Below are 14,594 nucleotides of genomic sequence, written 5' to 3'. Positions count from 1 at the left end.
TATTCTAAATATACGAAAGACAAACTAACTGTTCACACCTGTTCATTGACGCCGGAAAGGACGGTGCTGTCCTCACTTTATTTTTTTTTGCGGCTCTGCCATTCACTCTCTCTTCCTCCCTTCATCGGCGGTGAGAGGTCGTTTCTGCTGTTGCTTTGTACACGTATTGATCAGTTTGTCCAAGTTTCCACGTGTAGTGATCAATTACCATACACCTATCGGGCTTGATGTCTTTCTATGGTAAACCGAAGGTAGCTATTTTCTTCTTGCTTTACCGATTCCGATCCCGGCCTCGACCTCCATCAAGGTCAACACCCCCTGTTCGCTGATATCAGGCTTATCCATCGATCGCAATCAACATCAGCAGAATCTTGGTAAAATTTAGCTTTCATAAAATCAGTTGATTTCGTTTACCATGTTATCTACCTTTATCTTTCTACCCAGATCGATCAATTTTTTCATCTCTGTAAACCATGTGTTTACAACTTCTTATTCTTTCTGATCTCGAAAACTTTGTTCCTTATGATAGTATTTGTTTTTGTTTTTCAAGAATTGGGAAACTGAAATTTTGTTATTAATCTGACAAAATAGAGTTACAGTAGAAATCAACCGAAGAAACTTGATTTCTAATGAAACTCTGTTTTGCCTATTATTCTATTAATTTTTATGTACTACGGCTTCTATTAGATTATCTATTGTTCTCAATTTTGATCTGATATCATTTTTTATCTTCTACAGATTCTGTTTGCGCTGCAATTTCACATCTAGGTGGTTAATTACAACAACTTCAAGGTATGCTTTTGATCGGTCACAATTTCAAATTTTTCACTACTGATCTATAGCATCTACTTTGTACTCTTAATTTCAATAATTCAATTATCTTCCAGTAAAACTAATTGTCTTCCAATGTTTTTTTTACGATTTTTTTCAGATTGATGTAAGCTTTAGGCACTTAGTTTCTATGGATGTACAGTTTAGTTCATAGATTGTTTTGAGTTCTTCAAATTTATACTTTCTCAATTTTTCAGGCAAAGTTTTAGATTATAAAAGTTGACCATTATGAAAACTTGGTGACAGTTCAGTTTAGTTTTTTCTATAGTGAAACTGACCTCACATAAAAAAGGTGGTAAAAAATGACAAGTGAATTGAATTATTAAAAACTGACCTCACACTTGGTGATTTTTAACCCAATCTAATCTGTAATTTCTTTTTCTACTTTTGATGTAAATTTGGGTCATGCTTCTTATTGAATTGGTCTAATCTGTGGGATTTGGTTAATTGCAGTGAGTGCCCACAAACATTGAGTTATCTCTACTGATTTTGCTGGTTTTCTGTTAAGGGAAAGAGATACGTTGAGTCCGCAACTTTGATCGTGACTCTTTGACAGCCCATTAGCTTTGTCTCCGTCGATAGTGCGAAGGTGAAATTTGAATTTCGGTATCATATAAATCTAGCATTTTCTGTGGAAATTCAAAATTTGTGTCGAATTGAAATCAGAGTATACGTTCGATGTCTTAAATATTTTGAATTTTATTGAGTTTGGTCAGTTTAAATAAGTCCAATTTAATTCCCTTTCTGTAACTTCATCAGGAACTTGATTCATAGACACATAATTATCGTTAAGAGTTTTCTGTAGGTTTTAGGGTTCTCTTATACTGTTCATCTTTGAATAAATTAAGTGCATTTGAAATTTATTGTATATTTTTATTGTTAGATTAAAGGGTTTTTTAGTTATGGTTTCTATTTTTTATTACTTGCATTTTCTTATTTTTTATTTAATTTTGATTCATTAATAAACATGTCTTCTTTTTTGTGATTGTGGATGTTGGTGATTATCTTGCCCGATTCTTATCGTCATTTCTTTTTGTTTTGTTGTAGTTTTCAGAACTGGAAGGGGTGCTTTATCTGCTTTCAACGTGCTGGCAACAGTGGCTTGGTTTTACTGGTAGTTGATCGTTTGGCGGTAAACAGGTCTTTTTCAGCTTTCTCTCATCTGTGTTTGGTTTCTTCTTTACTCCTTATATTATTATGTAAATGGAAGCTTAATGTTCAAAGCACCTTAAACACAACAACAGCAGTTAACAGTGCTGTTTGAGTTTCTGATATTTGGATTGTTGCCTTTTGCTTTTTTTGTGGTTAGGTTAATTAATTGTTCATTGTTCATTATTTATTTTTTTTTATCAATTTATGTGCCCATCTATTCTACATTTAGGCTTGAAAACAAAACGATGAAACTGAAATGTGTTATTGGTTTAATTGTATGTGTGATTATGATCTGTTTCTCTAATGCATTAAATAATTTGTTGTCTTCGTTTTAGTGATTAGTTCTGTACCTGCCTGGGATTTAAGTGGAGAAACAGAGGAGGGACTGTGTTATAGTCACTGAGCTTGCGAAGCCGCTGATTGCCTACTGCATGTAAGATTAGCCCAATTTAATTATTTTTGTTCAATTTTGTGATTGTTTACTTCTGCACAGATCAAATTTTTGGAGAAAAGATAATCTGTGTGATTGAATTCCGATGCTAACAATGAAAACTCATTAGACATGACTAAAAATGGGTGAAGGTCATATTTTCAAGCTTTCCTTGGCTTTTCAGTTCAGATATTATTGGAGTGGTGTTGTTCTGTTTTGACTGTGATCAGACATTACTATTTTGTTTTTTTTTCAAAACTTCATTTGCTTTTGTGTTGTGGTTAGTTACTTTGAAGGAGATGTGTTTCTGCAGATTTATTAATGTCATATCTAACTATTAACAAATTAGATAATGGTGATTAATGAATTGAAGTCTGTTTCTACCCTTAATGTTATTAAGGGTTTCTCGCATAATGGTGACCGATGACAAAAATTGAATTCGTTCTTACCCTCTGATTTCTTCATACATTTGGTAGTTTGACTAATTTTTATGGTTAAGTAAGAGAGTTTGCGAGGTGGAGGTTTTTTTTTTGTGGCTTTTCAAGGTTAGAACTAAATTGTGCAGTCAAATTTTAAGTGAAGCTATTCAATAAGGATTGCAGCAAACATTGCAAGAGAAGGTATAAACATTGCACAAAGTAAAACCTTATTTTTTTTCTCAAATATGAGATTCTGAACTAAAGCTATTCAAGCACAGAATATATACACACAGTAAAGCCATTAAGATAAAAAAAAAAAAAAAAAAGGAAGCTAATCATGCGCAGAAAATAGTGGTAGTCAGTGCTTGCAGATCACTGCTGGTTATGTAAATATTTGTACAACGAATGTATAAATTTTAGCAAGTAAACAAACCCGCGGCATCGCGCGGGAGGCATTATCTAATTGAATTCAATTGATGCCCCTCCCACGCCAATAATGTTGTAAAAGTGAGCGTACCCCCATGTGGTGCGAATTCTATGGCTTTGGCTCCGACAAAATATAAAGCCCTGGGCCCCAAGCTGTTCTAGTGCGGCACCACTTTTAATTATAGCAATTGTCACTCTCCAGCTGTACCTCACTAACTAGATGAATCCAATTTTCTCGTCTCAAAGGATTTTCTCGTCTCAAGGGATTATTTGGAATGATCAAAGAAACTGAACCACGCAAACTAGTTGTAAGAGGGTAAACGAATCCGTCATTATACATTTACATATACGAAGGTTCCGACTATGTTTTTATATTTGGACAATAATTTTATAATTTTTTATTGATATTTTATAAATGATTTGTTTATCTAGAGTCTGTTAAATAATAATAATAAATAAAAACTACACCCAAGTGGCAATTGGAAAAGAGAAAAAAGGCACGGTGCACGGTGCACCACAATTGAAAAAGAAGCTAGGTCCCTCATTTTGTTATCGACTTACCATGAATCGAATCATGTTCTTTACTCGGTCACTTTATCATATACATCCAGAAGATGTTAAGACGCTTTAATGAGGATAAAAGTAAGCACACCCATGGTCATCCGAAGTCTAGAGAGAACCGTATCGTCCTGCAGATGATAACGAAGAGATATTGGTACCAGAAGTCCCATATTTAAGTGCAATAGGCGCATTATTGTACTTGGCTCAATGCCCAAGACAGGACATCTCATTCGATGTGAACTTGTTAGCTAGATATAGCTCTGCGCCAACACGCCGCCACTGGAATGGCATAAAAGACATTTTTCGCTACCTTAGAGGTATGGCAGATATGGGCTTATTCTATCCCTATGCATCAAGGAATGGATCAAACCCTCTTGATCCTTGGAATGATGCTCGCCTTGTTGGATATGCTGATATAGACTATCTATCAAACCCGCACAAGGCGCGTTCCCAAACTGGTTATGTCTTTACCATTGGGAATACTACAATTTATTAGAGGTCTATGAAACAAACCCTTGTTGCTACCTCTTCGAATCATGCTGAGATTCTAGCCCTTCACGAAGCAGTACGTGAATGTATATGGTTGAGAGCCATCACAAAAGCATGTTCGAAGCACATGTGGACTGCATTCCACCATTGATGAACCGACCATTATCTATGAGGATAATCCTGCTTACATAGAGCAGATAAAGACGAGTTTCATCAAAGGAGACAACACCAAACATATTGCACTGAAGTTCTTCTTCAATCAGCAACAAGAAGCATCAGAAGATTAAAGTTAAGCAGACTCGATCTGAAGACAATCATGCAGGCCTCTTTACCAAGTCACTACCAAAGTCTACATTCCAGAAGCATGTACAAGGTATTGGTCTACGTAAATTATCTGAATTACCTAACATGTAATTTTCAAGGGGAGTTGAAATCAGGGGGACTATCCCGAAGCATACCTAGTTGACCATCGTGTACTTTTTTTGTCCTTCGTCCAGAGTTATTTTGTCCCACAGGGTTTTGTTACCTGGCAAGGTTTTGACGAGGCACATCTTTAGCATGGTCACCCCACTTACTGCATCCTGAAGATGCTTTGATTCGACATATATATGCATTTGCTTCATCTTTTCCCTTCGACCACGGGTTTCTCCCACTGGGTTTACCGGGCAAGGTTTTGGTGTAGCAACTCTAATGCATCCCTCTCGTAGAGACATACTACCTACTTATGGTATTGATAAGAAGACTTCACCTATCTCTGAAGCTGTGATTCCGCTACTACACACTCAAGCGCGTTGTGCTCTTTTTCTCCTTCGACCAAGGTTGTTTTTTTTCCCACAGAGTTTTTATTACTTGGCAATGTTTTTGACGAGGCAACTTAGAAGCGCATAGCAGGGGCAACACTATTGACATGGAATATCCAAGGGGGAGTGTTGTAAATATTATAGAAAATTACACACAAGTGATCTTTTGAAACTTTATTTAGTGATAAAGCCACTTAATTTTTTTTGTATACATAAGGCCACTTGCTTTCCCAAATTAATTCATTCCTGACAATTTTACCCTCCCACTTAAGAAACCCAATTCCATCAGCCTTACGCCATACATTGATGAGAAATCTCTCTCTCTCTTCTCCCACCCCCGATCACAGTCTCTCTCTCTCTCTCTCTCTCTCTCTCTCTCTCCAACCAAAGATTTTCATGTCTTTGGTCTCCGCCTCCGATTCCGGCGACCACAGACAAGAAGCTCTCTCTCACCCCCCCTCTCTCCTCGATCACAGATCACGTCTTGGTCTCCACCTTCAATTTCGGAGACCACCGGCACGGTGCATTCTTTCTCACACTCTCTCCTTGATCATAGATCTTCACGGCGCCGGCGTGATGGTGCTAGTCCACTCTAATTCCACCACCTTATGTCAGTTGATGACTAAGAGGATGCAGCTCCGGCGACCGAAATTGGATTTTGGAATTCGAAAGATCCGGCGGAAAGAGGACCTTGCTCCAACGTTTTTGTTCGATCTGATTCTCTTCTATCTTCGTCAAGTTCATATCTGAGAGATTTTGAGCACATTTTTAATTTGAATTCCCCTAAATTTCAGGTCGTGCAGAAGACGATGGCAACGAAGAAGCTCCGATTGGAGCTACCTCATTAGAGGCGAACTCTGATCTCTCTGATTCCCTACTCTACTCATATCTCTCTGATCAGAAAGTTGCAAGAGGTGCTTTCACTCAATTCCGGTGTGCAATTGAGAGTTTGTCTACACCGAGGACTTCTCTTGCACCATTGCTTTGTAATCTGCAAGTACAGTACCATTTCAAAACATTTTGAGCAATTGAGAGTTTATAATATGATGCTACTGTAAACTTAATTTCGAGTATTATCAGACCTTTTAAATGTTTTGAATGAAATTGGATCTTAATTTTATGCGGTATTGTTCAATTTTGATGCTATGGTATTTGTGTTTGTGTTAATTTGTCAGTTTGATATTTGGATTCAAATTTTGAGCCAAGACATGACTTAATCAAAGAATACACCTTGAACCTGTGATGTTATTTTCTTAGTTAGTAGGTGTTATGGAGTGTGGCATGTGAATATCTATTGACTGGTTTGTTCTTGATTTCAGACGATTTGGCAAAATTTATGCCCAATTGGAGTTGCGTTTGGTTACAATGGATGGTTGTGATTCAAGCATTTGATATTGTAAATTTATAGTTGTTTTGATGTTTTGAAGTAGCTTTCGTATTGATAGGTAATGGTTTTCTCAGACGTTGGGAGTAACTTTGTAAGTCTATGGTAATAGTTTTCTCAGTCTTCGGGAGTAATTTTTGTTCAGCTTGGTAGAACCTTTTCGTGCTGGTGAGAGTAACTTTTGGCATTGATTATAGTAGTTTTTATTATTGGTGACAGTAGCAATTTGGTGTTGGTGACAGTAGTTTTTCTTGTTGGTGAGCGTAGCTTTTGCTGTCGGTGACAGTAGGTTTTGCTGTCGGTGACAGTCGCTTTTGCTGTTTGTGACAGTAACTTTTGGTGTGGGTGGCAGTAGCTTTTGCGATCTCACCGGAGACTTCACCGAAGTAGATTTTGTTATTGGTAAGAGTAGCTTTTGGTGTTAGTGTCAGTAGCTTTTGTTACCTCGCTGGAACTCACCGGAGTAGCTTTTGTTGTTGGTGAGAGTAGATTTTAGTGTTAGTTACAGTAGCTTTTGTTACTTCGCTTGAAAACTCATCGGAGTAACTTTTGTTGTTGGTGAGAGTAGATTTTGGTGTTGGGGATAGTAGATTTTGGTGTTGGGAGTAGTTGTTGGTGATGATAGTAGCTTTTGATTTTGGTGAGCGTAGCTTTTGTTACTGGTGATAGTAACTTTTATGATCTCGCCGGAGGTCGCCGGAAATCTTATCAGAGTAGCTTTTGTTGCTAGTGACAGTAGCTTTTGATGTTAGTGACAGTAGCTTTTATGGTCGCCGGAAACCTTGCCGGAAGTCGCCGGAGACCCTCTTCGGAAGTTGCCGGAGGTCGGCCGGAGACCTTGTCGGAAGTCGCCGAAGGTCGGCCGGAGACCCTTGCCGGAAGTCGGCCGGAAACCTCGCCGGAGAGAAGAGACAGAATGATTGTTGACTTTTTATTCTAGTGGCATTTATGTAAATATGTTAGTTTTTATATCTAAAATTTAACACAATTTTTAATCAAGTGGCCTTATGAGGGAAAAAGATATTTGGTGGCCCTATGACAAAAAAAACATTCAAAAATGGCCTTATATGTAATTGGCCCTAAATATTAATGTGGTTATTAATGTAATAGCAATTAGTGTTGCGTGATATACGCCATTTAAGATTGATTGGTGATTAACAGAATATAATTAGCGATTGATTGATTGTAATTAGACGAGTGATTGATGTAATCGTTAAATAGTTACCTTTTTGTAAACCTGAGGTACTCCTATATAAACCTCATTGTGAGATGAATAGAATCACTTCATTTTCTCACATCCCATTCTCTGCGTCTAAACTCTTTCTTTCTCTCAAAATTTTTCTGTTTTACAACACACAATACATAAGGCAACTCTTAATCTCCGGAGCCAAATCATAATAACTAAGTAATAATGGTCGAAAAAATTCTTCTTGAACCACTTTTACCTTCCATATCTCACTATTGAGAACTTCTTCCCATTCTCTAAAGTCTTCAGAACCAAAGGCAAACTGTCACATTTTCTAACAATTTTCTCAGCAATATCTCCAAACCCCTTGTTGGACTTATCTTGTTCCCTATCCAGAAATGCAACATTATAAAATAGGTCCAAAGAATCTAAATGACTCAACTTCCCCAAGGTGATCGATCATGTCATTGGTTGCTCTCATCATTCGAGCAACCTCCTGCTTTCGAGTGGTCACCAGAATTCTACTGCCTTCAGAACAAGTTTTCATTAGTACTGGTAACCTTAAACTCTCCCACTTTGTTTGGTTTTCCGTCCACACATCATCTAGGACAAGAAGAATCTTCTTGTCCTTGATATGTTCCTCAATGTCTTCTAATAACTTTTGCAAGACATTTGAACTATTTTGAGATTTTCTACTGACAAGTTCAAGGATTTCTTTTGCAATCTTGATGACATCAAAAGGGTCTGAGACACAAACCCATTCTTTGATATCGAAATGGGCTTGAACTCGTGGATCCTTAACGACTAATTGGGTAAGAGTTGTTTTCCCCAATCCTCCCATCCCTACATTGGGGATGACAAGGCCGGGCCTCCCCTTTCTTAATAACTCATTCACCGGCTAGCATCTCTTTTTCAACTTCTCGTCCATATATGGTCGGTATACCGACGAAAGATGAAGTTATAGGCCGTGGATTAGGTTGTTCAACAGTAACTAGAGCAGCAGGCATGGTGGATTGAAAGCTAAACTTGTTTTTGTCAACGTCAATCTGAGTTAACTCTTTATTCAGATCTTTTATTGCACTACCAATCTTATAACGACAAGTTACCTCATTCAATCCGGCAAGACAAAAGCAATTGGAACGAAATGAGAAACGTACCTCCGCATCAGAACCTTGTGTTTCTTGTTTCTCAGCTTCTCGTATCCCAATTTCAGTGTTCCAAGCGTCCAGCATGTCATCCATCTTGTACGACACATCTTTGAGCTCATCCAACCAGTCTCTCACCGCGGGATCTGACACTTGCTTCTTCTCAGCATCGTGAAGCACATTCTGGATACGTTTGAGGGTGCGTCTGAACTTGTCAACGTCCTTCTTAGCTTTCAAAACCAATTTCACCCCTTCACTTGTGTGGTGGTAAACAACTGAACCCAATTGTTCAACAAGGAGGTTGACGAGTGCCTCAGCCATTTCCTAATCGATTTGGAGATTGGTTCAGGATCAGTGGAAAAAGCGAAAGCAAGCTAAAGGAGTCTCAATGGTAGCTAGCTATATATCTCTTCCCTTTCTTGTACCCAGTTCGTTTGTTTCGGCTGGGGAGGGACACCATCACTTTGGCATCTCTATGGCTCCATATGCAGCCAGCGGCGGAGGGAGAAACATATATGTATGGGGGCCAAAAAACATACACCAAAATAGACCATTGATGAACCAAAATACATCCCCTTTGCAAATGTGGAATCTTCTATTTTTTGGCGGAGATTCCCAACACACTCGTACACTCGCACTCTCACTCTGTCGGTGGCCAACTAAAATAATGAAACTCAACAAAGATTCCTTCTTTGGTAGTGTAAGAATGTTAAGACTGAAGAGTAACCAGAGTACCAGACTCCCAGGTTAGTTTGAGCTCCATTGATTAAACTTGAAACCCACACACACATATTCAGAGCATTTTTGGATCCAAATCCAATGTTGGTCCAAGACCGCTCAATCCCAAAACCCACCTCCAAACCCCACCAACTCTTTCTCAACAATCACTTCCTTCAACCCAAAACCTTTGTCTTCCCCAAATGGCTCTCCTTCAATCTCTTCAAGATCGCTACCATTTCAGTCCTAGCCTTCACCATTGCCGCCCTCTTCTTCCTCTACACCAACAATGACTCCCCCACCACCTTCCTCTGTTTCAACTCCAAATCCCACTCTAAGATCCCCACACCCATTGAACTCCCCAGAATCAACTTTAACTCCATCCCACCCATTTCAGATATGTCCTCCAATTACGCTTCTTTCAGCTCAGATAGATGGGTTGTGGTCTCTGTTTCAGATCCTCCATCGGACTCGCTCCGGAAACTGGTCAGGATCAAGGGCTGGCAAGTCCTTGCAGTAGGGAATTCGAAGACCCCATTGGATTGGAGCCTCAAGGGAGCTATATACTTGTCAATGGAGTCTGTGAGTGCTTTGATGGTTGAGTTTTGATTATATATGCTGAATCGGGTGCACAAGAAGCTTCATGCTCCCTTTTTTCTTGTTTTGTCCGTTGGTTTGTGGGAATTGTGATTTATGGGCCTAAACATATCAGTCCAGCCATTGTGGGAATTGTGATTTATGGACCTAAACATATCAGTCCAAAACGCTGAGGAAGAAGAAGAAGAACTGAAGAAGAGAGCAGAAGAAGAGAGAAATGTATGATTTCACTGGGGGCAAAAAGATGATTAATGAACAAAATATATGATTTCACTGGGGGCCACTGCCCCCACTCGGCCTGAATTGGCTCCGCCACTGCATCCAGCTACTTTTTGATCGAATTACCCCATTCATGATAGTCGTAAATCACACAAAAGAATCTGCACGACCCTTTCGCTTTTACTTCTCGTATTTTATGCATCTTTATCGCATTTCTGGAGTTGGGAATTAATTGGTTCACAATTAAGGAATCAGAAAAATATCAAGTAAGAATTGAATGAATTGCAAATTAAGATCAAGAAATACTGATCTATGGTGCTGCCACAATAAGGATAAAAAATAAATAAATAAATAAAAAGACTTTCTTGTAAAGGAAGTAATGGATAGAACTTTGAGTTTGATAGAGAGAATAACTAGGTTACCCACTACGAAGGCAAGCAATCACGCACGCAGCATAACCCTTCAACCCCATCATTGTTTTTTTTTCTTTTAATTTTCTAAACAGCACTCTATGAACTCTCAATTTCTAGGCCGATTACATGAAGGCACCCCCGTCTTGTTTGAAGCTCCAGCTGTTTTGAGTTAGACAAACAAACAGAGTTTGCAGTTAAGCCAACATTGTTTACCAATGGTAATTACTTTGAAGTTTCAAGACGACTTTGTGAAGCCATTACAACTTACAAGGAGATAATTAGAAAAGATAATCTAAAGTACCATGGTAGTGCTGTCACCCTATACCATTGTATGGGTTGTTTTGCTGGTTTCATAGGTATTGCTACTGCCCTAGAAGCAGAGCTTCAAGCCATTATTCATGCTGTTTAATAGCATCAGGAAAAGGATGGACTTCTCTCTGGATTGAGTGTGATTCAGCGGTAGCAATTCACTTTCTTGCCAATAGAAATTGCTCAGTCCCTTGGCGTCTAAGTGTTGATTGGGTCAATTGTTGTACCATTCTCTCCTCTATGCAGATTCGTTTTTCACATATTTATCGAGAAGGGAATCAAGTGGCTGACTGCTTAGCTAACTATGGGGTGGATCATGAGGGGCATTATTGGTGGGACTCTTGCGCTCCTTGTGCTTCAGCTGCCTTTGTTCACAATCTGCAAGGTTTACCGAATTTCCGTATTAGCTTAATTTTGATGTGCTTCACAGATTTCATGCAAACGTGGTTTTTGCTGCATGGTTGCTATATTCATCAGTATGTAACTATTTTAGCTCAGTGCTCACTTTGAGTACTTTATTTCATTTTGTTCTCAGAGAGGTTTTGGTTCTTGTCCCCCTCTCTCTTCTTGTGATTTTTTTTTCTTTTATTAATAAAATAAAATAGAGGGACAGGCGGTGGGTTCCCAGTTGCGATGGCCCCCTTTCTTTCGAGATTGCGGGTGGGTGCCAGTCACCCCAAATCTACTGTCGCAGATGAACTAATATCACCTAATCCTCTATTTAATTTAAAAAAAAAAAAAAAAAACCCTACACCACATGGAGACCATAATGCAAGTGTGTTACTGGGGGAGGGTAATGGCAATGGAATGGACAGAAACTAGATGTTAGGTAGCTGGTTCAACTAGAAGGTCTACTGCTTTCTCGGAACCATTAGACCTTAAAGTGGGACGAGCCAGGACTATTGTTTAGTTGCCAGACTTCACAACCTTAACGTGTGTGGTAGCAGTGGTCATTTTTCAACTAGGTGGTCTAACAATGGTCGTTTATCAATTATTATTATTATTATTTTTTCTCTGATAAGAACAGCTCTCTTTCCTTTCAAAAAAAAAAAAAAAAGAACAGCTCTTTATTCATCAAGAAATCAGATTAGCTTAAGGAGGGAAAAAAAAATTAGTTGCCATGATTCAAAATATTGTCCACAGTTCTGTACACTACTTCCAAAGTGACAATGGTACAGAATATGTCAACAATGCCTTCTCCCAGTTTTGTGACTTTTCGGGCATCCAACAACGATTTTCTTGTCCATACACTCAACAACAAAATGGGCTTGCCGAAAGAAAACATCGACATATTGCCACTATAGCTCGCACTCTACTTCTCACCAATGTCATATAAAGAAGACCGGTATTGTCTGTTCACAGGCATTCATGGGGCAGTCATGAGTCATGACCCATATTTATATCATCCCTAAAATATGTAACATTGAAAGTTGGAATATCCCAATTAGACAAATAATATTCCAACCTTTTGAAATTGAGAAGTACATTAGACAGATTTGCACTTACCAAAATGAAACTGAATTTTGAGATGTCGTAATTATAGGGCACTCCTCTACCTTCTCTGGAACCAACTGAAACTCTGATAAAGCCACCAAGAATGAAAAGATTGTACTCCTCTAGTGATCTTCTGCGGAGCCATATGAATATGACATAGGATTATTTCAATGCAGATGAAAAATTACGGCATTATGTTAGGAGCCTCACCAATCAGTCAAATGAGCACACAAAACAGAAGTTTTATTGATGTAGAAAAAACAAGACCCTGTTTGATGCCAAGTGGTATTCTCTGTTCACAAGCATTCGTGGAGCAGTCCTGACCCTTACTTATATCCATCCCTAACATATACAACACTAGAATGTTGGAATATCCCCAATTAGACAAATAAGATTCCAACTTTGTAAATTTGAAAGTACATTAGACACTTGAGGAATTAGCCAAACGAGTCGATGAATGCGATTTGCGACGTCAACAAATAATGATACTTCCATAACATCCATCTTGCATATGTAGGTGAGTTTTTTTATTTTTTATTTTACAATTATTTCTACAGATCTAATATGAGAAAGAACCCCTGAATAAGTGTAGTGTACGTATAGATAAAAACAGGACATCCAACCTCATGTGGCCTTTGAACTTGGTGGAGCTTGAAAGTGAATTCAATTCAGACTGTGTCCCATAACTCTTCCCTCTGTTTCTGGTCATGAAATCCCATCTGATGCAAATAAGATAACAAAGCTAGCATATATCTAGTAACTCACAAGTGAAAACTGAAGAGGATTATGAGGATAACAAATATTCACATAAAAAACTCTTGCACATCTCCATTTCCACAAGAACCAGCAGCAAAAAATGAAGAATATGTTCCAACTCAAAGTTTCCTTGTAGTATCCTTTTTCATCAAGATAGCTAAAATCCATTCGTCCCAATTTAAATTAAAGGTATTCATAATATTTGCAGGAATATCAAAAGTTTGCCATACCTGTTTAGCCTTTGGACAGTCTCGAAAGAGATGTAACATAGCTTCCTGAACATTGGTGCAGAATTGGCAGGATGAGTTAGCTGTGAGTCTTCTTTTGAAACGTTGTTCCTTTGTCAGAAGCTTACTTGACAAAAAGGTCCTGTTTGGAGCCAAAATGAGCATTTTGGCCTGACAAGGCACGTCTTGGAGAAATTGAGCCAATGTCAGTGGCTCAAGCTATATATTGTCGACAAGTTCGAAATATATATTTAGAGGCTAAATAAAGCCTACTATGGAAGCATGGAAACATGAAAAGTCAACTTTAGCACATTTTCCTACTTCGGCTAGGAGAAATCGAGCTAAACAAGGAAGGAGGGGCGGCAGACTAACCAAATGAAATCGAAATGAGCTAAAACTGTCCAGATTAAATCTAGACATCCCAAGGATCATTTATGATGAAGAGTGCCAGAGATATTTTTGAGTGGAAGGCCTTCAAACAATCAGTCCAATCTTTTGCAGAAGCAAAACTGGAAAACTGGACCTGTAAGAGGTCCAGCAGCGTTTCCGGCCCAACCACTATATCAAAAGCCCTGAAATTTGACCAGGATGATCTACACTCATAGTGGAACATTTCTTATGAAGAGTTCCAGAGATATTTTTGAGTGGAAGGCCTTCAAACAATCAGTCCAATCTTTTGCAGAAGCAAAACTGGAAAACTGGACCTGTAAGAGGTCCAGCAGCGTTTCCGGCCAACCACTATATGAAAAGCTCTGAAATTTGACCAGGATGATCTACACTCATAGTGGAACATTTGTTATGAAGAGGTCACGGTCAAAATCTGAATGCTTGATGGAGATAAAATTGAAGGAATAAAGGAGCCGAAAGTGCTTCCTTATCTCCAAAATTCATCATTCATTATCTCCAATTATGCCTCCTTATCTCCTTATCTCCGAAATTCATCATTCTTTATCTCCAATTATGCTTCCTTATCTCCAAAATTCATCATTTCTGATCTCCAATTAATGCTCCACTATCATTTGTTTAATGCTAAACACTT

The 14,594-nt window shown here is 38.5% G+C and overlaps 1 protein-coding gene, 1 long non-coding RNA gene and 1 pseudogene across 3 annotated transcripts; 1 reads left to right on the top strand and 2 right to left on the bottom strand.

The window, feature by feature from the left end:
- Window positions 1-8: 8 nt before the first annotated feature.
- LOC133707518 (uncharacterized) lies at window positions 9-2,997 on the top strand. 2 transcript variants are annotated; one of them, XR_009845152.1, is made up of 6 exons: window positions 9-374; window positions 739-792; window positions 1,285-1,420; window positions 1,879-1,971; window positions 2,319-2,416; window positions 2,979-2,997. It is a non-coding gene; the product is annotated as an uncharacterized LOC133707518 (long non-coding RNA). The 2 variants fall into 2 exon arrangements; XR_009845151.1 differs by lacking the exon at window positions 2,979-2,997 and having other exon boundaries at window positions 152-374; window positions 2,319-2,758.
- Window positions 2,998-7,838: 4,841 nt separating this feature from the next.
- On the bottom strand, window positions 7,839-8,519 carry LOC133744378 (putative disease resistance protein RGA3; annotated as a pseudogene).
- Window positions 8,520-8,565: 46 nt separating this feature from the next.
- Window positions 8,566-9,144, bottom strand: LOC133744377 (putative disease resistance protein RGA4). The gene has a single exon (XM_062172498.1). The coding sequence runs from the start codon at window positions 9,142-9,144 to the stop codon at window positions 8,566-8,568; it is 579 nt and encodes a 192-aa protein (XP_062028482.1).
- Between the last annotated feature and the right edge of the window lie 5,450 nt (window positions 9,145-14,594).

This window comes from Rosa rugosa, chromosome 4 (genome assembly GCF_958449725.1).
Source record: "Rosa rugosa chromosome 4, drRosRugo1.1, whole genome shotgun sequence".
NCBI lineage: Eukaryota > Viridiplantae > Streptophyta > Magnoliopsida > Rosales > Rosaceae > Rosa > Rosa rugosa.
Note: the sequence above shows the minus strand (reverse complement) of the source record. Positions and strands in the feature narration are given on the sequence as shown.